The sequence below is a fragment of the Muscardinus avellanarius genome (genome assembly GCF_963383645.1).
Source record: "Muscardinus avellanarius genome assembly, chromosome: 2".
Classification (NCBI taxonomy): Eukaryota; Metazoa; Chordata; class Mammalia; order Rodentia; family Gliridae; genus Muscardinus; species Muscardinus avellanarius.
Window position 1 is genome coordinate 4840554 of NC_137787.1, and position 24640 is coordinate 4865193.

The 24640-nt window shown below is 46.3% G+C and overlaps 1 protein-coding gene across 2 annotated transcripts in view; it reads right to left on the reverse strand.

Moving 5' to 3' along the window:
• Positions 1-24640, reverse strand: part of AGAP1 (ArfGAP with GTPase domain, ankyrin repeat and PH domain 1) — a gene marked incomplete at both ends in the record, with an annotated part of 517572 nt that overhangs the window by 161477 nt on the left and 331455 nt on the right. For both annotated transcript variants that reach the window (XM_080719974.1, XM_080719973.1), the window contains one exon: positions 12140-12308. In XM_080719974.1, coding sequence (XP_080576100.1) covers positions 12140-12308 — 169 coding nt within the window. The remainder of the gene's footprint in view (positions 1-12139; positions 12309-24640) is intronic.

Here is a 24640-nt window from a genome sequence, read left to right on the forward strand (position 1 = left end):
GACCACCTGCTGCTAAGATCCTGCAAATGCTATGGAGAACCAGCATAGGGCTCGCCGAGCCACAATCCATTCCTTGGTCTGAGCTACAAAAAATGTTTATAGTCCCGTGATAAAGGGGCATGACAACATTATAAAAAGGAGAAAACTTAGGATTTTTTCATAAAGACCAAAATATGGCTAGAACATTCAGATACTCAGTTATATAAAGCAGACAGCTCAAGATACGTCTGTGTTCTTACCTGTTCAACTCCCAATAAACCAAATGTTCAGACACTTCATTAGCCACCAATTATGGCTTCATCTTTAAGGTGTCCTTTCTCCTCTGTACAACAGAGAAAACAGGTGGTTTGCACAAGGCTGATCTGGACTTGCCAGCACTGTTTTTGGGTGGGGCTTTCTCTGACTGTTGCCCCTCGGAGAAGAGGCCATGGTGGTCACATAGCTCTACTCCCAGGAGTGATCACCTACACTTCTCCCTCTTCCAGTCCTCCTGTTCTTGCAATGGATCTTTTGCAAGCGGGCAAAGCAACAACACAGGGAAGATGGCGACCAAAGAAGGCCCATGCTCAGAAGTTGGGATGCTTCTGGGTTTTCCCAGACAACAGACTTATTCTAGAAAGACAGTGTTCTCAGTATGACCAGTAACTACAGAATGGGCCAGGAGGGCTGGAGATGGCGCAACATCCCCAATGCATTGAGAAATTCTTTTCTGCCAACGTGGGAAAGAGACACACGGAGAGAGGTGAGTGGCAGACTCAGCTCTAGCTGGAAGGGCCCAGCTCTTTCCAAGGCCCGAGCTCCACCTGGTGCCAAGGCTCAGCCGCCAGCTCCCAGGAAGACTGTGGGACGGTGCGGTCTTCCCAGCCCCTGGTCTTCCTATGGCTCTGTCCCCTGCGGACCCCCTGCAGGTCCTGAAATCAACACGGCAACAGCAGAGGCACTATTCTTCACAAAATCCACACTTTTGAGATAAAAAACAAAAGTTTCAGCCGGGCGTGGTGGCGCACGCTTGTAATCCCCGCGCTTGGGAGGCGGAGACAGGAGGATCGCGCAGGTTCGAAGCCAGCCGTGCTGGCTTAAGAGACTCTGTTTCCAAATAAAAATATAAAATAGGTCTGGGAGTGTAGCCCGGAGGTAGAAGGGTTTCCAGGAACCCCAGTACTACACACACACACACACACACACACACACACACACACACACACAAGTTTCTAAAGCAACTCGTATTCTCGTATTTAGAGGTCCATTGGTTGCCATGGAGATGCACAAGTCAGTGTCTCCAACATCCCTCTTATGTCTTTAACCGAAATCTTCCAGAATCAAGTTGCCTTTGTCAGTTCTTATGGAAAAGAACACTCCATTTAGAGTTCAAGTAATTGAGGAAGGTTTCCTTGAATTGGAAGTATGACTCTCACTTGTTTTTTAGCTGTACCCCATGGCCTGGACCGCAGAATGGCAGACAGAGGCTGTGTTACGTGAAAGAAACCGAAGGATGCAGTTCTCAGTATAGACCTCCTGCATGTCACGTGACCAGAAACACGCGGCAATACTTACCGTAGGTGAGGAAACTACGAAGATAACAAAGGAAATAACGACCTCAGGGAGTTTGCCACTTAACAATGGGAATGACGGAACACAGATCTGCCTAAATCTCAGTGGGGGAGAAACGTATACACAGACAACAACTAAGGGAACACGTTTTGCATTAAGGCTGCAGATGTCGTAACTCTTAGAGAGAATAAAATATTACCTTTGGTGTCTTTTAATTTCAAATACAGTCAACTTCCTGAAGTTTCAGTCTAAGAAAACCCTTGCAAAATGTTTTTCCCTAAAATTAATGAGTTATTAAATAGCCACCCAAATATACTCTGATCAAACTTAGTTTACAGAAGAAATATCACATGGTACTGATTACTGGATGACTTTTTTTTTTTAGGAAAATAATTGTCAACCAATTTTTGTCAAACGATAGCCCGGCCAATAACCATCAACCAATAACTGTCAACACTTACTTCTATTTGTAAGTGTTTTTCTGAGTTGCTAGAAGTGTGTTTAGTAGAAGCGTGCAAACTGCGTGTCAGAGGACGGATGCTGTGACCACAGTCCCAAGTGCAGGAAATTCCCGGTGAGCGGGGCCACTGCCGAGAGGCCCTGCTTGGCTGTAGACCACCGGGGACACACGAGGACCCGCTCTGCTCGGCCTGCCCACGATCCAGGCTCCAGAGTTATTAAAATGTTTTCTAGACCATTTGAAACTAAACAAAGAAAAACTTTGTTTCTCTGAGACAACAACGGATCTCATTTCGATGTGGCGTTATTTTTTTTTTTAATAGCTATTACCACTGTAACAGCAGCTTAGCGACTGCGTCTGCAGTGTGAGCAGTTTTGATAAACAGCCTCTGCGGGCCACACAACGGGGATAATGTATCCTTAAGTACCGCCAATGAGCTGCCATTCTGCACAGCCAATTACTTCTGTGCGTCTGTCACTCAAAGGAAAAATGACTGAGCCCATTAGATCAAACCTTTGTCACTGTTCCTAATGCACTCTTAGGCCTCATTAATCTCCGGGAGCAGCAACAGTGCCGCCGGTGCCTCGGTGCCTCCCCCGAACAGGCCCACGTGAAGCCTCTCATCTCTCCCCCAAGTGCACGCGTTAATCAAGCTCTCCTTATTGCCCCGGTCCCTGTCACGGCGGAGAGCGCTTCCTCTTAAATGCTCTCATTATGACCCATCTTTAGAGCCGGCTAAGTGGAAAAAAAGAGAGAGGGAGAGAGGGAGGAAGAGGACGGGGAGAGAAAGAGGAGAGGAGAGAGAGCAAGTCCGATCACATTAATATTCATGACAATAATTAGTATTCTAGGTCACTGAATATTCATGCTATTAGTTTGGTTTTTTATGGGTTTGCTGGATGTCCTGATTGCTGGAGTGTGGAGAAAACAGCATGGCTGAGACTTCAGATGTCAACGGCAGCTCTATCCTCAAAACACATTTGCCACCCCGCCTGCCCCACCCTCCCGCCGGCCGGACCATTCCCCACCACGGGGCCCAAAGCGGGGAGGCGAGGAGAAGGGGCGAGGTTTCCTTTCACAGGGGTCTGGGCATCAATCTGGCCAGGATAAAACATCCGTAATTACAGACACCCCACAAAGACATGCTCTGGACACGGAAAGATGTCTGAGGTCCCAGAACAAAAATGTTGCTAGAAGGAGCTACCGAGAAGAGTGACAAGGAGCCATGGAGCTGTGGGGGCTCCATGCAGACCACGGGCATCGGAAGCGCGCTCCTCGGCTGCCCTTCACCGCCAGGACAGCAGGGACCTCTCAGCGGAGAGCAGGGGTCTATCAGGTCTGACACACACGCCATGGTCTCTACTCAAAGGGGATCTAAACACTTCACGGCATTTGAAAAATTAAATACATCGCTCTCTCCTCTTCTAGCCTCTTAGTGTAACTTCCATGATGAGCTGGAGACAGTTCCAGAACACCACCTGAACCCAGATTTGGCATGCGGTGCGCCCGCCCCACAAGGGCACAGGGGGAGACACCATTTGCCCCGTGTAGGAACAAGGAGTCTGAGACTAGAGGCATCTGTCAGAGGTCCTAGGTGTGGACGTGGGGTCCAAGATGGTGTTTCTGACCCCAAAGCCTCTACTCCTGGTCATACTGCTCTCTGTGTCAAAAAAGCTGTCCAAGGGAATGTAACTGTGTGGGTATAGTTTCCCCACACCAACTTGGCCACAAACTATGGCCAGAAAACAACTTCATTGGCAGGCAACCCAAGGCAGTGTGAGACCCATGCTGTCAGAAGACTCATGGATGCTGCCTGAGGTGGGAGTGGCCTAGAGGAAGAGAAGGATGTGATGGGGAAGGGAACTGAAAGGATATATACATTTTGTATTCTATCATCATCATCATTATAATTTTTTGTGGTACTGGGGTTCCTGGAAACCCTTCTACCTCCGGGCTATACTCCCAGACCTATTTTTAATTTTTTTAAATTTGGAAACAGGGTCTCTTAAGCCAGCGAGGCTGGCTTTGAACCACCATGATCCTCCTGTCTCCGCCTCCCAAGCGCGGGGATTACAAGTGTGCGCCATCATGCCTGGCTTATCATCATCATTATTACTATTTATTATTATTTTGTTGGAGTGTATCCTTAGGTAATTTTTTCCAAAACCCCTAAAAGCGAAATCTCCTATATCCCTGTGTGTTGTCTAATGATGACTTTTTTCTACCTCCTTTTGATTGGCAATAATTAGGCTTTGCAAGCCAAGCGTAGTGTGGCAGTGCCTGTAATCCCGGCACTTGATCGAAACAGAAAGACAGCAGGTTTGAAGCTATCCTCAACATCTTGGTTGCTGTTACAAAATAAAAAATATAAAGGGCCAAGGGTGTAGCTTGGAGGTAGAATGCCCCTGGGTTCAATCCTTAGTAGTAAATAATAATAGTAGTAATAATAATGATGATGTTATTATTAAGACTTTGCATAGGCTTCTAGCCTCAAAAGTCTTCATCCTCAGAAGTGAATACTCGCATTCCCATTAGCATTTCATGTTACTCTTGGAAGCCTATGGTGTGTTAGATTTTTCTTCTTTTGTTAGTAACACATTCTCCTATCTTGGAGTTCCACTGGATTTTTTTAATTGTCCTGGGCTTTCTGTCCCATCCAACTTGACACTTGACTCGAGATGTCCTTGTTCTACCATATTTCTTCTGCTATATCTTTGATTACCAACATTGTCTTTAACCATATTCTTCCCATTACTGAACCTATCTACTGAATTTTTATTTCTTGCATTAGTTTTTTCTTAAATTTCTAAGAACTCTTTTTCCTATGATTTTTTATTTTTTGGTGGCACTGGGGTTCCTGGAAACCCTTCTACCTTCAGGCTACACTCCCAGACCTATTTTATACTTTTTAAAAAAAATTTGGAAACAGGGTCTCTTAAGCCAGCGAGGCTGGCTTAGAACCTGCGCGATTCTCTTGTTTCCGCCTCCCAAGCCAGGGATTACAAGCGTGCGCCACCATGCCCGGCTTTCCTATGATCTTTTAATACAGCATTTAAAACATTTCTTTCATCTTATGTGTACACAGCTCAAATCGTTCTAATGGTAGCAATCTTAGTTTCCTTTTAAATTGGTTCCCCCTGATGCTCAGTCCTTTACTTCTGGGATTAGCTGTCCTGCTGGTCTTTCACATTTTGACTGTTGGTTCAGATACACATCTTGGTTGTCTCTTCCTGTTCACAGATAAGTGTGTGTGTTTCCTCAGGAAATTGCCTTGGGGACTCTTTCTGAAGGAGAGGGCAGCTCTGGGCTCCAGGCAGGTGCATAGCACACAGGGCTGGTGGGCTTCGGTTTAGTCTGACTGTGCAGGTCTGGGGCAGGCGGCGCACACTGGTCACGTGGCTTACAGTCTGAGCAGCGTGGCATTTCCATCCCTCCTCCCTCCCTGAGTGCAGTCTTCACCTCCCAGGTCCTTCTGCTATACTTCTACAATCAGTGCCCTGGTGGGAGGAGCCATCCTTACAGCAGAGGCTGCTCTCCAGAGGCTGGTGGCAGGGCCATTGCAGACCAACTCTTCTTGCAGTGGTTCCGGGTCCACAGCTGCACTCTACCCCTGCGCACTGGGCTTGGGCATCGCCCTCACTGCGGCACCTCGGCTTGCTCTATGCTGACATCCAGCCCAGGTACCAGCTCATAACCTAGCTTCCGGGACCATGTGCTTTTCCTCCTCTTTAGGAGCCTGTGGCTAAAATTGACATCAAGATCACATTTCCAGCATTTCAATGTGTGGAAGGCAGTCATTATTCCCAAACTAGCAAACCACTTCTAGAAGGCAGGAATAACAAAGCGCCCTTTCCCCAGCCCCCCATCTTCTAGCCATTTGCTGCCCCATTTGTACCTTGAACCACAGTGATCTTCCTGGTTGCTCCTCTTCTGACTCCTGCCCCCTGGAGGGACAGCCTTGTACGGCCCCCTCCCTCCAGGCTCCAGAGCATTAATCAGGGCTGGGCACACAGCAGATGCCGTAATGATGAAAAATGAACAACACAGGAGCCAGACAATAAGGCACCCAAATCATTACCCAGGGTGGGGAGACTTAAAAGTCAGCACTGACATACAGCCAGGCACCAGGATATCTGAATCGGGACGCTTCGTGTCTGTGTCCTGGAAGATCAAGGGAACACAGAATAGCTATCCCCACCAACGGCAGTTCAGCAAGGTTGGCTGGATACACAAAACACAAAAACTAGAGCTCTCTTACATCTTCCCAATTAGATGACATAATTGGCTTCCCCCCAAAAGATGAGCCTCAGAGCACATCCCAAATGGTACATCAACAGGATGGATCAGAGTCACCCCAAATGATACACCAACAGGATGGATCAGAGCACACCCCAAATGATACACCAACAGGATGGATCACAGTACACCCCAAATGATACACCAACAGGATGGATCAGAGTACACCCCAAATGGTACATCAACAGGATGGATCAGAGTACACCCCAAATGATACACCAACAAGATGGATCAGAGCACATCCCAAATGGTACATCAACAGGATGGATCAGAGTACACCCCAAATGATACACCAACAGGATGGATCACAGTATACCCCAAATGGTACATCAACAGGATGGATCAGAGCACACCCCAAATGGTACACCAACAGGATGGATCAGAGTACACCCCAAATGGTACATCAACAGGATGGATCAGAGTACACCCCAAATGATACACCAACAGGATGGATCACAGTACACCCCAAATGGTACATCAACAGGATGGATCAGAGCACACCCCAAATGGTACACCAACAGGATGGATCAGAGTACACCCCAAATGGTACATCAACAGGATGGATCAGAGTACACCCCAAATGGTACACCAACAGGATGGATCAGAGTACACCCCAAATGGTACATCAACAGGATGGATCAGAGTACACCCCAAATGTTACACCAACAGGATGGATCAGAGTACACCCCAAATGATATACCAAAAGGATGGATCAGAGTACACCCCAAATGGTACATCAACAGGATGGATCACAGTACACCCTAAATGGTACACCAACAGGATGGATCAGAGTACACCCCAAATGATACACCAACAGGATGGATAATACAACCTATTCAAGACCTAAGTGAAGTAAAACACTAAACTTTACTGAGGAACATAAAATAAAAAGCACCAACAGCAAAGAAAAACTGGAGGGTAAACGAGAAAAATCAAAGTGTTACACATCACCAGGTACCAGCGGAGTCATGAACCTAAGACAAGTTGGTAAATCTAGATAAGGTAAAGGATGAATGATTAGATCTGAGAGTCCAGAAACACAGCCAATTTGCTTAAAAGATTGAGCTGTGTAACAAAGGAGACATAACATTAGCAGAGAGAGAAAACGACTCGACAGAGAAAGGGCGATTGGCAAGCTACTTCTATTTCACATTATACATAATGGACCCAAATAAGTCAAAGGTGAATTAGAGGTTAATTATAGTAAAAAAGGGAGAAAGAATCAATAATAAAACCGCAAAACTTGAACATACACATACCAATTGTGATCCAATTTCAAAATTATTAAAAGGCTCTCTAAACAGCTTAAAATAGAAACCCTAAAGAAAAAGACTTATGATTGGATTGAATAATGGGAAAATCTCTTATGTGTAAATAGGACCACAAAGTTTAAAAAGCAAATATCTGCAAACAAATTACAAAATATGAATGTCCTAAATAAAGAGTTCTTATGTACCAATAAGAGTAAATCAAGTGCCTAATGAAAAAGGGTCAAAAAATGCATTTAAATAATTAGAACATAAGAAATATATATGACGAATAAATGTATGAGATCCTCAACCTAATGACTAAAAAATACCCAGAAAACAACGTATGAGATTTTTTCTTTTTTTTTTGGTACTGGTGGTTTAACCCAGGAGCATTCTAACTCTGAGCTACATGTTTTACACTTTATTGTGAAAGAGGGTCTCACTAAGTTGCGGAGGGCCTCACTCAGTAGCTGAGGCTGGCCGTGAACCTGTGATCCTCCTGTCTCAGCCTCCCAAGCGCTGGATTACAAGCGTGCGCCACCACGCCTGGCTGAGGAATTTTTTAAAAAAAATTATTATTATCAGAGTAGCATAGATTCTATAAATGATCAGGTAGCTTTAGCAAGTGTATGCACAAAGGGGGGAACGGGCACTCTATGCATGGATGGGTATTTCATGTAACATTTTTTCCAGAAGTGAATTTGAAAACATATATATCAAGAACTGTACGTATGGGTCTACCTCTGCCTGAGCTACTCTCTTACGAACACGTGTTCTAGCAGCAGTGTTAGGCGTGTCGTGTATGTATGAATGTCCGGTGTGTGTAAACAGAGCAGTTATTAGAAAGGAAGACATAACACAACACACCGATTAATCCAATTAATCTGAGGTCAAAAAGCGAACAGAAAAGGAAGGAGAAAGGGAAATTAACCCCTCCGCTTAACATAAAACTCTGTAAAAACATCTAGGCAGAAGAATTCAAATGAGCTGGGCGGGGAGAAGAAGGTGAAGTAGCCTATTACATCTTTTGGCAAACAGCTGTAGACCAACTAATACCTGTTTTTAGCTAAAAGTTTATCACTTAAATGTAGCATTCATCTATTTTAGATTAAATTTGCTGTATTGGAATTCCTCATGCGAGAGAACGTTTTATGAATAATGACTGTAAGTATAAAAGAACTCAATTTTCAAAGCGTAATTTAGATTATGAAAACCCAGACTGCACAAACATTTTAATTTTTTAAGAAAGAATATGTCACTTTCCAGGTTAATGTTAAGGTTTAGAAGGACAGTGTGAACTATGATTTCATAACATTTGAATAAAGTAGCTACCTCTTACAGAAGGGCTTAGGCTTAGTTTTTGTTTGTTGTTGTTTGGTACTAGGGATTGAATCCAGGGGCATTTTACCTCTGAGCTCCACTCCCAGCCCTTTTTTCTTTTTTCTTTTGAAACAGTGTCTTTCTAAGTTGCTTAGGGTCTGGTTAAGTTGCTGAGGCTGTCCTTGAACTTGTGACCTTCCCGTTTCAGCCTCCCCAGTACTGGGATACAGGTGTGTGCCACTGTGCCTGGCTCAGTCTGATCTATAACCTGGTGATTGAGCCCATAGGTCAGCAGGGAGCTGCTGTCTGAGCGTATGTCCACGCAGCCATGGCCTCACCCGGATGCTCGGCGAGGGTCACATGATGAAGAGACCCCGCCCGTAGTGGCGCAGGACTCCTGCAAACGTCACCTCCACTTCCCTGCCCACGACCCACAGGGCAGAGCGAACCCAGGCAGGCTCCTTATACAGGGTTAACTGGGTAGAGGGCTTGGAAGATGCTGTCATAACTAGGGGTGTGACCATTGGAAAGGAGCTTTAATCATGTCGCAAACCTTCCCACCCACCCTGCAGCAAAAGTCTTGCAGAAAATAAAACTGGGCATTGGGACATGCCCTCTGAAAACACACAAGTCCCTCCATTAAAGAAGTCGATGGCACAACCTACTCCCTGGGATACCACACGGTGGCGTGGCCTTCTCTAAGTTTTACTTATAAAGAAAACATCTTCTTTTCTTTAGCAACACCAAAGTAACCGAGCCTCAACCAGCTGTGGTGGTGCCCGTCTGCAACACTAGTACCTGGAGGCTGAGGTTGGAGGATCCCAGGTTCCAGGCCAACGCACGAGACCTTTATAAAGTTAACAAGATCCTGTTTCAAAATGAAAGGAGGGAGTGGTAGGGGTATAGCTCAGAGGTAGAATGCCCCCGGGTTCAATTCCTAGTACTACCAAGAAAAAAAAAATGTTTTAAGATTAAGGTCCTAATCTTGCCTGTTGGACATTTCTTCAGCTCATCAGTGCTGCCCCTTATGCTGCATGCCGTGCCCAGCAAACTGCTATCCTTTCTGCCAACTCGGCCCAAGCCTCTCTCTGCCCTGACGCCTCGCCCAGCCCCTGGGGGTAGAGCAGACCATGTCATCTCTCAGCCACCACCCCTGTACCCTGTGATACTTGCTGTGTTAGTCTTGTTCTCTTTCTCCACTACGAGAGGGCAAGATTCTCCACGGTCGGAAATACGTCTTACCCAACTGTGCTCTGGGGCTCAGGACAGCGGTGGGGACAAATGAGAAGCCCAATAAATGGCTCCACGTGGACATCCCAGGGGCATACACACTCAAACCAGTGTTGCATGTAACAGACGGGATTTTTTATATAGAAAATAAAATGTTAACAATTCTTTAAAACCTTTCTAGCAGGTGTATCAGAAAACCTCCTATATAATTTTTTAAAAGGGAACATCAATACATGTTCGTTGACTTGAGTAAATAATTGGTGGACGTGGCTTGATGTTTACCTGGGAGGTGAAGAGTTTGCTGACTGTAAGGTGACTGACTGCCTGCCTTGTATAGGAATCCCGGAGGTCAGGACTCCGCAACCACGTGCACACAACTGGTGCTCAATAAAGACTTATTGAATAAACAAATGGGTCATGTAGCACGCAAGGCACTTGAAAACTTTCACTCTTTATCCACTGTATAATATTTTTCTTCTGTGGGTACTCCTTTCCTGTCTTCTTACCCAGAGCAAGCACGTCAAACCACCCTGACGAGATATGTCAAATGGATGTTTGCGGGACAGGTGAGCGGCCACGGGAGACCCTGCAAACAACCTCCTCGCCTCTCCGGAAGCGAGTGGTGTGTCCTTTGGCAGGAGCCCGTTCTTAGCTTGGTTGGCATCTGGGTCTAGCTTTGCCAGGCTCCCGGCACGCTCGTGCTTGTGACCTTACCTGACAGCACACCTCTGTCACGCAGGCGGCCAGGCAGGGTCAGCCTCACCTGTCGGTGAAGAGACGCGGCAGCCTGCCCAGCGCGCGGAGGTGCTGTGCAGCGGGGCCCAGGAAGGGGCCCCAAATTCCGACTCGTTTCTTCCGTGATGCTTTCGACAACTGTGAGGCTGTCACACTGCCCCTCTCTAGGAGCAGGTGAGGTTCAGATGGGAAAACAAGACATCCTCAAGATGCCAATGCGTACGCCAGGTAGTACCGGAGAGCAGAAAAGTGCTTTGAGAAGACGGGGTGCAAGCGGAGAAGAGGAAGGGACTTTTTGCTGGAGGAGTCAATGGATGTTCCTGAAGGATTGCATACGCTGAAGGAGCCCGAGTGTGGGAGTGGAGTCTCACAGGCCTTCACCCCTTCTGTCTGATACGCAGTCATGAGAAGGTCAACGCCACCTTGCCTTCATTTGTAAAAATTTTAAATAAAAATTAACAAAAATACCGAGTGGCCTAGAACTCTGCACAGAGGCCAGGAATGGCTCAACAAACTGCATTTTGAGAAAACAATAACCTGTAATCCTGAATAGAAAAAAATTATTTAAAAGAGAATGGAGAGAACTAGCTGGGGATGGTGGTGCACGTCTATAATCCTAGTATTTGGGAGTCAGAGACAGGAGGATTGCAGGTTTGAGGCCAGCCTCAGCAACTTCATGAGATCTTCAGCAACTTAGTGAGACCCTGTTTCAAAACAAAACATAAAAAGGGCTTGGGAGTGTAGCTCAGAGGTGGAATGCCCCTCCCGTGTATGTATGTATGTATGTATGTATGTATGTATGTACGTATGTACGTATGTATGTATGTGTATAAATATATATATATCACAAACCTTAGAGAATGAAAAATGATAGTTAAAATATAAAACCAAAAGTATCTAAATTGTATATAAACCAAATATTTTCCTTTAAATCTTGCTCCGAATAGTTTTTCCATGTTCACACACAGAATTACCAGACTCAAGTCAATCCTGATACTCTGTGAACTAGTTCTTATTTCTCTGAAGGCGGCCCTTCGACACCCAATTCGCGTGTAACCCGGGCTTTCCGAGGCTCGCCCCGGGGAAGCCTAGATGCTCGGGGTGTGGGGCTGGGGTGCGCCAGCTCTTGCTGGACCCAAAGGTGCAGAGGAAGCCTTGTGCCACGGGGGACATGCGGCTTCCAGACCGTTGGCTACGGCATCCCAGCCCGCGTCTCCACCTGGCCCAGAGTCCCGAGGCCGCGTGGACGGCCGTCGCCGTTGCGCGCGGTCCCTCGGTGCGCCTGCCGCGGGCTTACCTGAATTTGGAGAGACGTGTAAACTGCTCATGTCCTTGGCCAGGCCGTTGGTCTTGGGGCTGGAGATGGGCGCGCAGGCCGACGTGGCCCGGGGTGGCCTCTTCCCCGGGACCTTCACAGTGGTTCTCAGCAGATCGATCTCTTTACCGTGCACGTTCTGCATGTAGTCCTGTTCAAAATGGTAAACACCCAAGAGATTAAAAGGGGGACTTCTGCAATCCAGGACACAGATTCTATCAGACCTCATCAGTTACAAGCCCACGACCCTTCCAGGATAGAAACTGCTTTCAATGTAATGAGGTCTTATCTGTGTTGCTTGGGTGGCGTCCCCATTATATGGAGATCCAAATTTGCATTGGTGTCCCGAGCCAACCCAGGGCTAGAAGTTCAGAGGGCACCAGCACACGCTTCCTACGTGGGGAATTAGAATTTAAGCACACACGCAGAATCCTATTTTTTGAACTCTTGCTTATTAGATTGTACATGAAAAGAATTGTGTTCACCCTGTAGATGCCAAGTCATATTCCACTGAGTATGAAGATAATTAATACCAACCTCTCTGTCTCAGCTGGGGTTACCATCAAAGCTCTAGGTGAGACTCAGCGTGGGTGGGGGGAATTGCATGAAACTGCATGCACAGGTCCAGTGTTTAATCAAGGAGCAGGAGGATGTCTGAGGGGAAGTTTGCATGGTACTGAACTGGAACAGTTCATGGACAAACAAACATGGAAAAGCTGGGAATTAAGATGGGCATTAAAAGCTGGGTATTAAAATGGGCCTCAAAAGCCGGGTATTAAAATGGGCCTTAAAAGCTGGGTATAAAATGGGCCTCAAAAGCTGGGTATTAAAAGACTGTGCATCATATGATCCCCAAACTGTCCTCAAAAAAGGCATGTTGTCTGCACTGGAGGCGAGTGGCTAGTAAGTATCAGAGGAAAGCCTGTGTGGAAGGGACAATTCTTTGTGCAGGCTGCTTAACAACCCACTAGGAAGCAAAGTGATACCCGGGAATGGGGTGATGTGAGTGGAGGCTGAGGTGAAACCACAGCTGCTGTGTTTTAGAACTGTCCCCAACATTCCAAGGGCTAAAAGCTTGGTCCCCAGCTTGTGGCTACTGGGAGGTGGTGGAACCTTTACGAGGTGTGCCGCGGTGAGGCGGTTAGGTCGCTGCGGGTGTGCCCTCAAAGGGGACAGCGAGGCCCTGGCCCCTTCCTGAATCACTCCCTGCCTCCTGGTTGCCAGGAGGGCAACAGGCTTTCTCCGTTGCCCACAGTGTATGCTGCCAGGCTCAAAGGCCATGGACCAGAGCCTCCTAACCAAGAGCCAAAATAAACCTCCCCTCCTCCTAAGTCGACTGTCTCAGGCATGTTTTGTCACGGTGATGGAAAGCGAAGAGAAATTGAGAAGGGCCTGAGGATGAGTTAGGGGTTACTGACCCTTTAGTACACGCTCCTTATTACTACTATCAGGAAAGGGCCTCTTGGTGGACACAACGTTGTATGTAATCTGGACACACATTAATCAAGATCATACAGGACGAAAGAATAGGTTCTAAATTGCTCTGGAATACGTAACATTTCAAAGTCTGAAGACTAAACAGGGAGTAGGAATAAGCCTGTCTTTCCTGGGCAGATTCTTGGTGGATTCCTCTCAGATTCTTAAATCCCAGGCATTTGTATTTGTTAGAAGTGGCCAAGCGCTGGGCGTGGTGGCGCACGCTTGTAATCCCCGTGCTTGGGAGGCAGAGACAGGAGGATCCCGCAGGTTCGAAGCCAGCCGCGCTGGCTTAAGAGACCCTGTTTCCAAGTTAAAACTATAAAAAGAGGTCTGGGAGTGTAACCCGGAGGTAGAAGGGTTTCCAGGAACCCCAGTACCACCAAAAAAAAAAAAAAAAAAAAAAAAAAAAAGTGGCCAAGGGGAGGCTAATACAGTTTCAGATCTGCCAGACAACCACCGTGCTGGCTGTGAGGGGCCCAGGCAGGTGGAGAGTGAACTGAGCCTGTGCAACTGCCAAGGGGCGGTGACTGGGGCGGTCAGACAAGTAGATGAGGGGAGGCGCAATCTCAGGTGCGGCAGCTGCAAGACTGTCCAAAGGTATCCAGGGAGTTGTGGGGACAGAGAGGGGCAGGGGCCAAGGTGAGGCTCCCACTAGCTTCCAGGAAATCTTTTTTATATATTATATTTATTTTTATATTTTATATTTATTTAAAAGATTTTAAATAAAAGATGATTGTCGTGTGTGTGTGTGTGTGTGTGTGTGTGTGTGTGTGTGTGTTACTGGAGATTGGACCCAGGGTCACTCTACCTCTGAGCTACATCCCCAGCCCTATTTTTATTATTTATTTTGAAACAGGGTCTCACTAAATTGCAGAGGGCCTCACTAAGTAGCTGAGGCTGGCTGCGAACCTGCCGCCATCCTGTCTCAGCCTCCCAAATGCTGGGATTACAAGTGTGCGCCACCACGCCCAACTGTTGAGTGTCTTTTACTTATTTGCAGGACAGTGTCCAGCAGGTGAAGGGTTGAGAAGATGTCTTCCGATAGGCAGGAAGTCTGCAGACAGAAGAAACAACACAGGGTCCAAGAGGCGGAGACTCCAGTTGTGGGGAAGGTGTGTGAGCATAGGTCTCTGACCCGGAGGGAGCAGCGCTGCCCTCTCGTGGCCCTTCTGCAGGACGGAGGGGAGCTGGGGAGAGCAGCACAGACCCCACACCACCCCCCAAGCCATTAAGCGGGGAGGCCAGACAAGATAAGGCATGGTGCAGAGGGGAGAGGATAGGAGGGAAACTCCCAGGGCATGTGCAGAGGCTGGGAGATTCTTTGCGCCCCAGCCCCAGGAGGAAGAGGCTGCGGGGCCCGTGACTTCCTGCGCAGACCTTCAAAGGCCAACGCCTGCAGAACACCGGTTCACAGCAGAGATCAGCACAGGAGGGACACTGGCTCAGATGGACAGAGAGGGCTCAGAGGCCGGGTACCACTGTGGGGCTCAAAGCGGGGCGAGGCCGGTGCTCCACCTAGAAGGAGGGTGCTGACACCAGCCCAAGGTGGGGTCTGCAGCAGAGGCCCAGCGCCACCCAGGTGTGTCCGCAGGGTGGGCTGGCTAGGTCGGCCACTGCCACCTCCTATAGGATCCATGTCGGGGGTGTCTAGGCTGGGAACAGCAAATATGACTTCCAGGCCTCTGAGGGAAGACTCTACTTAGTGACGAGATTGCCCCCAAATACAACCAATGTTGGAAAAAGCTACGAGTTTGACAAGATGTAGACCAGAAATGGGGAAAAGTTATTTTGTTTTTGTAGTACCAGAGAGTGAATCCGGGGGCATTCTACCTCTGAGCTGAACCCCCTGCCCTTTTTACTTTTGGTTCCGAAACAGTGTTCCGGAGGGTCTCACGAAGCCCCTAAGGCTGTCCTCAAACTTGCGATCCTCCTGTTTCAGCCTCCCAAGTACTGCGATTACAGGGCTGCACTACTATGCCCGGCTTGAAAAAAGTTACTATTAAAGGATAATGTAGCCAGGCGAGGTGGCGCACGCTTGTAATCCCAGCATCTGGGAGGCTGAGACAGGAGGGTCACGGTTCGCAGCCAGCCTCAGCAACTTAGTGAGGCCCTCTGCAACTCAGTGAGACCCTGTTTCAAAATAAAGAATAAAAAATAGGGCTGGTGGTGTAGCTCAGAGGTAGAATGCCCCTGGGTTCCATCCCCAGTTACACACACACACACACACACACACACACACACACACAGGCGGATAACATAGGCTGGAAGGAGTACAGGGGCCCTCACGACCGAGCTCAGCACTGAGGATGGTGAACACACATCATGGTAGAGAGTGAACTGTGGTCAGTGTGGTCACTTAAAAAGAAAGGTGGGCCTTGGCCAGCTTCAGTTCACTCCCATCAGCAGCCACCCCAAGTAAGTAACCCCAAGTTTCAAAGCCAAAGTCACTGCCTGTCAATAACGAATTCCTCCCTGCATAGTTACTCCTTTGAAAATATCAACTTGCTATAACTTTCTCCTTTAATGCCAATTCTTAACAAATTAAAATACAATAACAGGAGTGTAATTGAGCATTTATTGCTCATGAGCTCTAAAATGAGGCTAATCAGAGAGTGACTAAGCCTCAGCGTGGGCTCTTTTAATAGGCACGTTGTAACATACAATAACCAGGATATTTTATTTAAAATTATTGTAGAAATGTGCCGAGCGCGTGTGCTCTCTGGGTCTGAACGCGCCCAGGGAAGATATTTATCCTCAGCTCAGCATGGGCCGAGGGATCTGTTCTCCTGCTCGACGTTAGAAGGACGGGCTCTAAAATATCCATTTGGCAATTCCTCAATTTCCAGCCACTTAAAAAAATTTGCTAAAAAGCTTACAAATGCAATTCCCAATCATTAAAATCCCTCCAACCTAGTGTTCCGTAAACAGCTGGAAGATAAAGACAAGACGCACGCACGGCTGCCTGGCCTCTGGCTCCTCCGAAGAGAGCCGCACTGAGTTTTCTGGTTCTGAGAGAACGCATCCTTCTGATCTCTCCCTGGCTTGGCACTTGAGGAATTAAAAGTTGCAACCACTCAACAAGCAGGTCCCCTCAGAAGCCAGATCCGCGGAGGCTTCGTGGGTCCAAGGGGAAGGACCTCGCCGGGCGACAGCCAGCCGGCCCATGAACTTGATTTTGATATGCAAATGTCGCAGATACTACCCTGCTCCATGTGAGTTGTGGAAAATGCTGATCGAAGATAAAAGAGGGGAAAAAACCCTTTAACAAGGCATGAGGGTAATTCAAAGCCAAGTACTTTTAAATAGCACTTAACAAGTCCCTGGGGCCCACTCAAGCACCAGCCCCCCCAGAGGTGCCGTCTCTTGCCCCTCAACAGCTTGAAAAAGTAGTAATTGCGAACCTATTTGCATTTTTCTTCTCAAGATGTCCATGTTCATCATACGGATTATTTTTTCTGAGCGGGCGCCTGAGCAGAGGGACCCGTTCCGAGCGCGCCGACAGCTCGGTCGCCGGCCCGGTGTCCCCCTGCACTCTGCTCCGCACCTCTCCCATCCCTTGTTTTTTACATTTCGCTCCTAATTATGTTGCATCTATTGCCGTACACTTAATTAGCTGCATTAATGTGATTTCTTTTCACATAGTCAAGCAATTAAGAGCTATGATTGAGTTTCATTCAATTAGCCTCAACAAACATGCTAATTGATGTCCCAGATGCAAATGAGGTGCAATGAGAGAAACCTGGTAGCAACTGAGAGCCATGTCGGAGACCCCGAGCTTTCAGCTTGCTGACAGAAGCGCAGCTTAACGTGGCTCCCGCCTTCTGTGGGGGCTGCCTTAGGAGAAGGATGCGGAGCCATTAGCGCCTTGGTGTACCAGATCGCTCCTGATGCCAGAGTTAATTGATTCGCCGCTGTACCGTGTTGTCCTAAAAATTCACAGTTATGTGTTCCCAGGACTGGGAGGTTATCAGCTGGGTAACAGCGTGCTCTGGCAAGCTGGGTGGTACAGACCCCTCATCAACACATGGTAATGAGGCTACCAAGAGACATACAAGATCCCTCCCGAACTGCAAAACATCACCAGCCCTCCCAGAGTCCTCTGCGTGCGAGCGTGACGGCCTGTACGGTTTTCAGTAAATGGAGAGTTCATCTTCCTCAGCTCTGGGGCATCTGGCACTTGAGTTAAGCTCAAAATGCAGCAATCCATCAACAGTCCCTAAAAACACTCCCACTATATTGATGGCCAGTGCCTGGCGTCCGGAGGTTACCTTTGGCTGGCTGGTGAAAGATGGTTTGCTGACACGTTCACGGGGGTTCAGAAGGCAGTTAACAGATCTTGAAGCCAAACCCAAACACATCCACTATAGGATCGAGGATGCAAAACTAGACCTTCGAAACTACACACAAGGCTTCGGGGACCTGACAGCTTAAAATTGTCAGCCATGTTTCAATGAACTTTTTAAAAAGAATAGACGCTTAGAATTAAATGGTGGACGAAAGAATGCAAATCTTTCTTCCAAACGAGTTTTCACAATATGTTCTGGTTTCTAACTGTACAGATGTCTTGACAAATTCAGTATTTTATATCAGTACTTTAAGTTAGCTAACTCTTCAGATACACTGAAGTCTTTTTTTTTTTTTTTTAACATGGCCAGTCTGAGTTTTTTCATGGTCCACAATTCGGCTTAGCAGTTCTCAAAGTGTGACCCTTGACACCCTAGCAGGGGGGGTCCGTGATTTCAAGAAAATTTTGAAAAAAATTCTAAAACATTATTTGCCTTTGTATCACTGTGTAGAAACTTCTTTTGATGGTGTGAAAGTAACGGGGGGAAGGTGGAAAATCCCGATCCCTTGACACGAACCAAGGCAGTGGCCCCAAAACTTTTCTAACGGTCACGGCGCTGTTCACAATCCTGGTCTGTAAGTAAAAACAAAGAGAAACTGCTTCACTTACATAAATGCTATACATTTTTTTTTTTAAAAAAAAGCTACTTTTGATTTTTAAGATTTCAGCCCTTGAATACATGTCTTTTTAGTTTTCTGAATGCTGACACGGGAAATGAGCATGAAGACCTCCTGCTGGGACCGAAGGCTGGTCTGTGTCCCCAGAGAGATGCAACGTCATCCTTTGAGTTGCCAGCTGAACTAGCCACTTTTTTAGTGGAACGGTATTTTTACCTGAGAGAATGATGATGCCCCCACATAGTGATTATCCATTTTCAAGTAACTGGCAGATATTTTCTTGAGCAATTAACAGACAAAGCCCTTCAGGGAAAATAGCTGACAATAGTAATGGTTAATGATGAAATTTAAGCTTCCTGGCAAAAGTGAGAATTTTGATAACTTGTATCGCCACTATTTATGCTCCATACCTTTCAAACACTTAGCAACTTTCCAGTCAAGATTGCTGGTGAAATTAATGAATGCAGCATTTGAGTATCACATGATGAAAAGTGACGTGACTCAGAAATCTGCACACTTTATTTTAAAAAATGCAACATTTCTCAAATATTTGTCAGTGCATGGTGTCACATTCGTGGATGCATGTGGATACGCACACATGGCTAAAACCTGCAGAGAGGATCACTCAGCGTGCAGAGCAGTTCCACAGACTTTAATGTAGCAGAGAAGGGAAATTTTAGTGATACGGTTTCAGATTTCATATTCATTACTAAGCTTTAAGACACATGCTGAGTGTGGTATAGTATGCAAGAGAAATATCCATGAGTATCTGAAATGGCTATTAAAATACTTCTCACCTTCCCTGTGTGCCAAAGTAGAGACTTTCTTCCCATTCTCGACCCAATACAACCTACGCCACGCACTGACTGATGTAGATCTGAGGACCCATTTCTCATACTGAGCCAGGTGTCAAAGAGATCGGAAGGTGCTACTTCTCGTGACTTCCTTGTTTTACAAACGACGCTTTCCATGAAAATGTTATTCACATTAACCTGTCGTGAGTGGGCTATTTTCTACATGAATTACATTAATACTTAAATATTTTCTGTTTGAAATTCTGACATCATAGATGCCAATACTCAAAAGCCACACTGATGAAAGCTCTTTGGGGGTCCTTCTGCAAATTTTTTTTTGTGGACCTATTTTTATATTTTTATTTGGAAACAGGGTCTCTTAAGCCAGAGAGGCTGGCTGGCTTCAAACCTGCACGATCTTCCTGTCTCCGCCTCCTAAGTGCGGGGATTACAAGCGTGCGCCACCATGCCCGGCTCCTTCTGCAATTTTTAAGCAGGTAAAGGTGCGCTGGGCCCAAAAGGTTTGGGAACCGCGAGTTTAATGTTTGAAAACCCGCAGCAGCTCTGTGTGACTTCATGTACACAACAGGGTAGGAGCAAAAGAGCCGGACCTTGCAAAGGCCGTGTACATGTCTTCCACATTTGTTTGTAGTCTATTGGGGGAAAAAATGGACTCATTATTCTATATTCTCACTACACTCAACACTTTATCAACGTCCAGGTTCAAAATGGAAGTACTAGTTCATTAAGTTCTATTTTTAAAAAGTCTCACTTCTAGGCTTAAAAAAAAAAAAACTATGCGAGGGAAGCCATTGTTAGACACGCTGCTATTCTCAAACTCCATTTAATATTATTTTCAAAGGAAACTAATCCATAAAGACATATATAGCACCGTCCATTCAAAGAGATCAAGCAATGTCCAAGTCCAAAATGTATGAATAATAAACAATAGCCTCATGCATAGTAACCGGCGCAGAGCAAAGACGCGCCCCTAAAAATACCACGGAAATCCTGTAAAACTAGGAGCAATCTTCCGGCCATCTTTTCAGATCGCGTAACTCAAAAAAGACAATTTCTCCTTCTCTCCAAAGGATCCTGGTCACAATAGCAAGGTAGGAGGCAGCTTCAAAGAGGCAAAATTCTATGAGAAATAATTTTGTTTCCCAAGACAGCCAACAGAATTCCAGGGCTTCAGTTTCAAAACTGCCTTCATGAAGGCGAACGCTTGTGAGCGCACGTGAGCGTGACCTTCGGTGGTCGAGGGGAGAAGGCACCTGGCAGATCAGGTGTCTAATGTCGGCAGAGGCAAACGCAACGGTTAGGAGACTCTGTTCTGGACTTAATGAGTGCAATATAGGGTTTAGGTAAGTATGTCACATGAGGTGATTTTCCAAGGCGGGTGAGGCGTCGCTGGGCTTCAGTCTGTCACCAGGACTAGCGCTTCCTGCTTCAGTTAGAGCCAATCTCTCCAGACCAGGGGCTGCCACAGCTAGCTTCCCACAATTGTGGGTTAAAGTCCAACACCAGCCCAGGGGGATAGGTTATTATAATATAAATCAAAATAGCAGAAAATTCCAAATTGAATTATGAATATACCTTTTACTCCTTGATTGTATCTGTCTTGATTGACCTACTAGATTGAGCCTTACCCTGCAAGAAAGATTTTTCTCATTTTAGGTTAAATTGAATATTACCCAGATGTAACCCATGCGTGCTCAAACCAAGCTTGTACAAAACGAATGCGCCGGGCCGGAGGATGGCCTGCGTCTCCAGGCAGCGCGGGCCTCATGCAAAGGCAGGCAATATCGCTTGTCACTATGAGGAACTTCAGAGAGCCCGCTCTCTTTCTTGGCTGGCCTGCAAGTTTAGTATTCAAATACGGCTTGAAACTACGGGACCCGCAATTTTGAGTTATGTAGAAATGTTCGCCACAGTGCCATCAGGCCCATCTGGATGTCTTTACAACTTCAGATTTTGGGGGATGAATCGTCTACAAAACAGAGCACTGAAAGGGACTGCAGACTGAAGACAGCAGAGCCCACACGTACATCTGTCGTCTGAGGGCACTGGCGATCGCTGCGACCATCTTCTGCCATCTGACCTCAGGTGGCACGGAGGATTCTCGCTGCTGTTCTTGCCCAAGACAAATTTTCAGTACTTCATATGTGCCCGCGTGTGTGTTACTGGGGGTCGAGCCCTGGGGCATTCTATCTCTGAGCTACATCCCTAGCCCTATTTTATAGAACTATAATTACTCTTATTAGCAGATATATGAAACACTGATCCTTTTATAATTCTGCAATACTGCCTCAGATTCCACAGTTTCAAAACATCCATTCAGAATAAACGAGATTCTGTTGCTTTTTTAAAAAGATAAAATATTTAGCTTTCACAGTTTGGGATGAATGAGAAGAAAGGTGTTAAGTTTGGGCATGAAATAAATAAGTGGTAAAAAACAACAACAACAAAGAACTATCGACTCACTCAAACTCTATTTTCCTTTTGAATAGTCTAAGGACCTCATTATTTTTTATTTTAAGACAGGGTCTCCCTGAGTTGCTGAGGCTGGCCTCAAACCTGCAACCTTCCCAAGTACTGTGGTTCTAGGTGTGTGCCACCATGCCCAGCTAGTACTTCTTCTTTTAAATTTTCTTGTCGGCCTGTGCAGATGTGTCCTGTTTATTTCCCTCTCCATGTACTGCATTTATGGGAATTATTCTCTTCCCCAACTCTACTGCCCAACAAGGTAGGGTTACAGCGCCTTGTGTCAAATCCCCTCAGACGAAAGGCAGCTGATTGGCTGATTGCTGTGATCTTTTGATTCTTAGACTTACGCGGCACTGGGCTTTCTCCTGGTACAAGCAGAAGCCGCTCAGCCAGAGTGTGCGTCTGGGACCCTATCTCTGCATCATCACTGGGTGCAAGCTTGGGGCATGCTCCTTTTTCCCCATCCCCATGTCTACTTCTTTAGAAATAAGGATATTAGCAGCTCACAGGATTCCTGTGAACTTTACTGAGATAAACATGAAGTGTTTTAAAAAGTGCCAAAGACCTCAATACATGTTACTTTTCACCATTCTCATCCGATAAAAATACTGGAATATTTCCCTGTCCCTGGATGACTGTTTTTGGAGCTGTGGGTGCCGTTCCCAACTTGAGGCAGCAATCCTGACATGACCAACCGTCAGGGGTGGCCTGCACAGTGACTCTTCACCTTGCAGAACAAGAAGAAAATCGTCCCTTGCAAATGAATGGCATTTTCTACTTTTTCTTCCTTTTTTTTTTTTTTTTTTTTTTGGTGGGGGAGGCACGTTTGTGGCAGTCAGACATTTTTATTGCAAAATGTCGTCTGGAAAAGATGCAAAACAAAATTGCAAAAATGCAAGGGGGGGAAAACTAAAGTGGGAAAACAAAAGGCCCCTTCCCTTTGCTTATTGAGTTCAAAGGCATAACAGACAGCACCCTGCAGCAAATGGGAAGCTACACTAATTTTAAAGCCATAAAACGCTATCAAGGGCCCTGCGGGGCAGGACTGCTCTAAAGCTAGTGGCACCTAAATAAGACATGGTTCATTTACTTCGCAGCTTAGCCTAATGTAATCATCAGCGGATTCTTAGCCTAGAGTTGTAACAGCAAATAGCGGACGCAGAGGCGGCCCTCCCAGCCATCGAGGGGGCTGCAGCTAGATTGCTGTTGATTAGAAAATTTTTCAGTTTTGACAAGCACTTAATGAACATAAATCGCACCTTGATTGGTTTCCGTTTGGGGCCACAGGCACACCTGAGAAGCAGCGGGCCACTCCAGCTCCGCCTCGCCCTACCTTGCGAGACCCTAGCAACAAGCCGGCAATCAGGTTATGAGCCATAGAAGAAAATATTTATAAAATACAATAATGAAATTCAATTTCTCAGGAGAAGGGAAAGAGCATTTCCTCGTTACCCCCCACGGCCATCCTCTCCCACACTGTGGTTCACTGCCACAGAGGAAAACAGAAGGCTTTGATTTATTTACCTTTTGCAAGAATTTCAGGCCACTATTTGTAACACTAAAAAGCCCAAACTGGGGGAAAATGATAAGAATTGGGTATGAAGGATGGCCAGGGTTACATGAAATATCTCACTGGATACTGACAGGACAAAGTCTTATGAACTCCACTGGAAGCGTAGCATGTCAGTCCTACAGGCCACGCGGTTAAATCCGTATTTATAGAAACACATTTGTACATCCATATGTTCTACACTGTACTTAGATAAGCAAGGTGGCAGCTGCTCGTTTTGTTTTGTGTCTTGTTGTTGTTGGGCTGGAGATTGAACCCAAGGCCATTTTACCTCCGAGTTACGCCTTTTTCTTTTTTATTTTGAAATAGGGTCTCACCAGATTTCGGAGAGTCTTGCTTTATTGCTAAGACTGTCCGCAATCCTGCCATCCTCTTGTTTTAGCTTCCCAAATACTGGGGTTACTGTGCCTTCAAGAAGGCAGTTTTTCAACATGGAAACTAGGTTAGGTGGGATCTCAGTTTGCCGACTTAAGTTTTAGCGGAACATGAACAGTTTGTCTAATCTTGACTTGCTGCTTACATCCAAGATGTTCTCAACATCAAGACCACCTGAAGCCTGGTGCAGGTGCATTTGGCCATTTTATTTTTAAACCCTAAACACTTTTCTAACTCTGGGGCTATAAAAATAAAGAAGGAATTCCTTGGGTAAAATCTGATAAGGAATCTAAATTTTGGTATGTATGAGCATCAGGGCTGAGTTTTCGGCAGCTTATTTTCCCAGCAAAAGTTCTAGATTTCCCATGTTATCTATACTTATGCTACCATGGCAGTATCATTGCATTGGAATCTTACAGCACCAAGACAGTATTATTTCAGAGCTTTAGAAATGTTGACATATGGGAAACAATGTACACACTCTCTCAAACAAGTTGGATGACTGACAAAACTTTTCCTGGGACACCCAAAGCAGGGACAGGAAGGGCCTCCCTCCCCGGGAGACCCCGTGTGACGGGCTCGTTTTCATAGCATGTGGGTTCCACATCATCATTCACATAACCGGCACAATTCACTATGCCCATGCTCTGTATGCTCAGCATTATGTCCCAGTGGTTTCTCTCCGCCTGGACTCTGGGAAAGTTGGGTGGCTTTAGAACCCAGCCATCCTCTGAAGTTCTACCATGTTGCAGTTTTTAATTTAATACTCAAGCCCCAAAGAGATAATTGTATACTCATGTCCACTGTAGCATTATT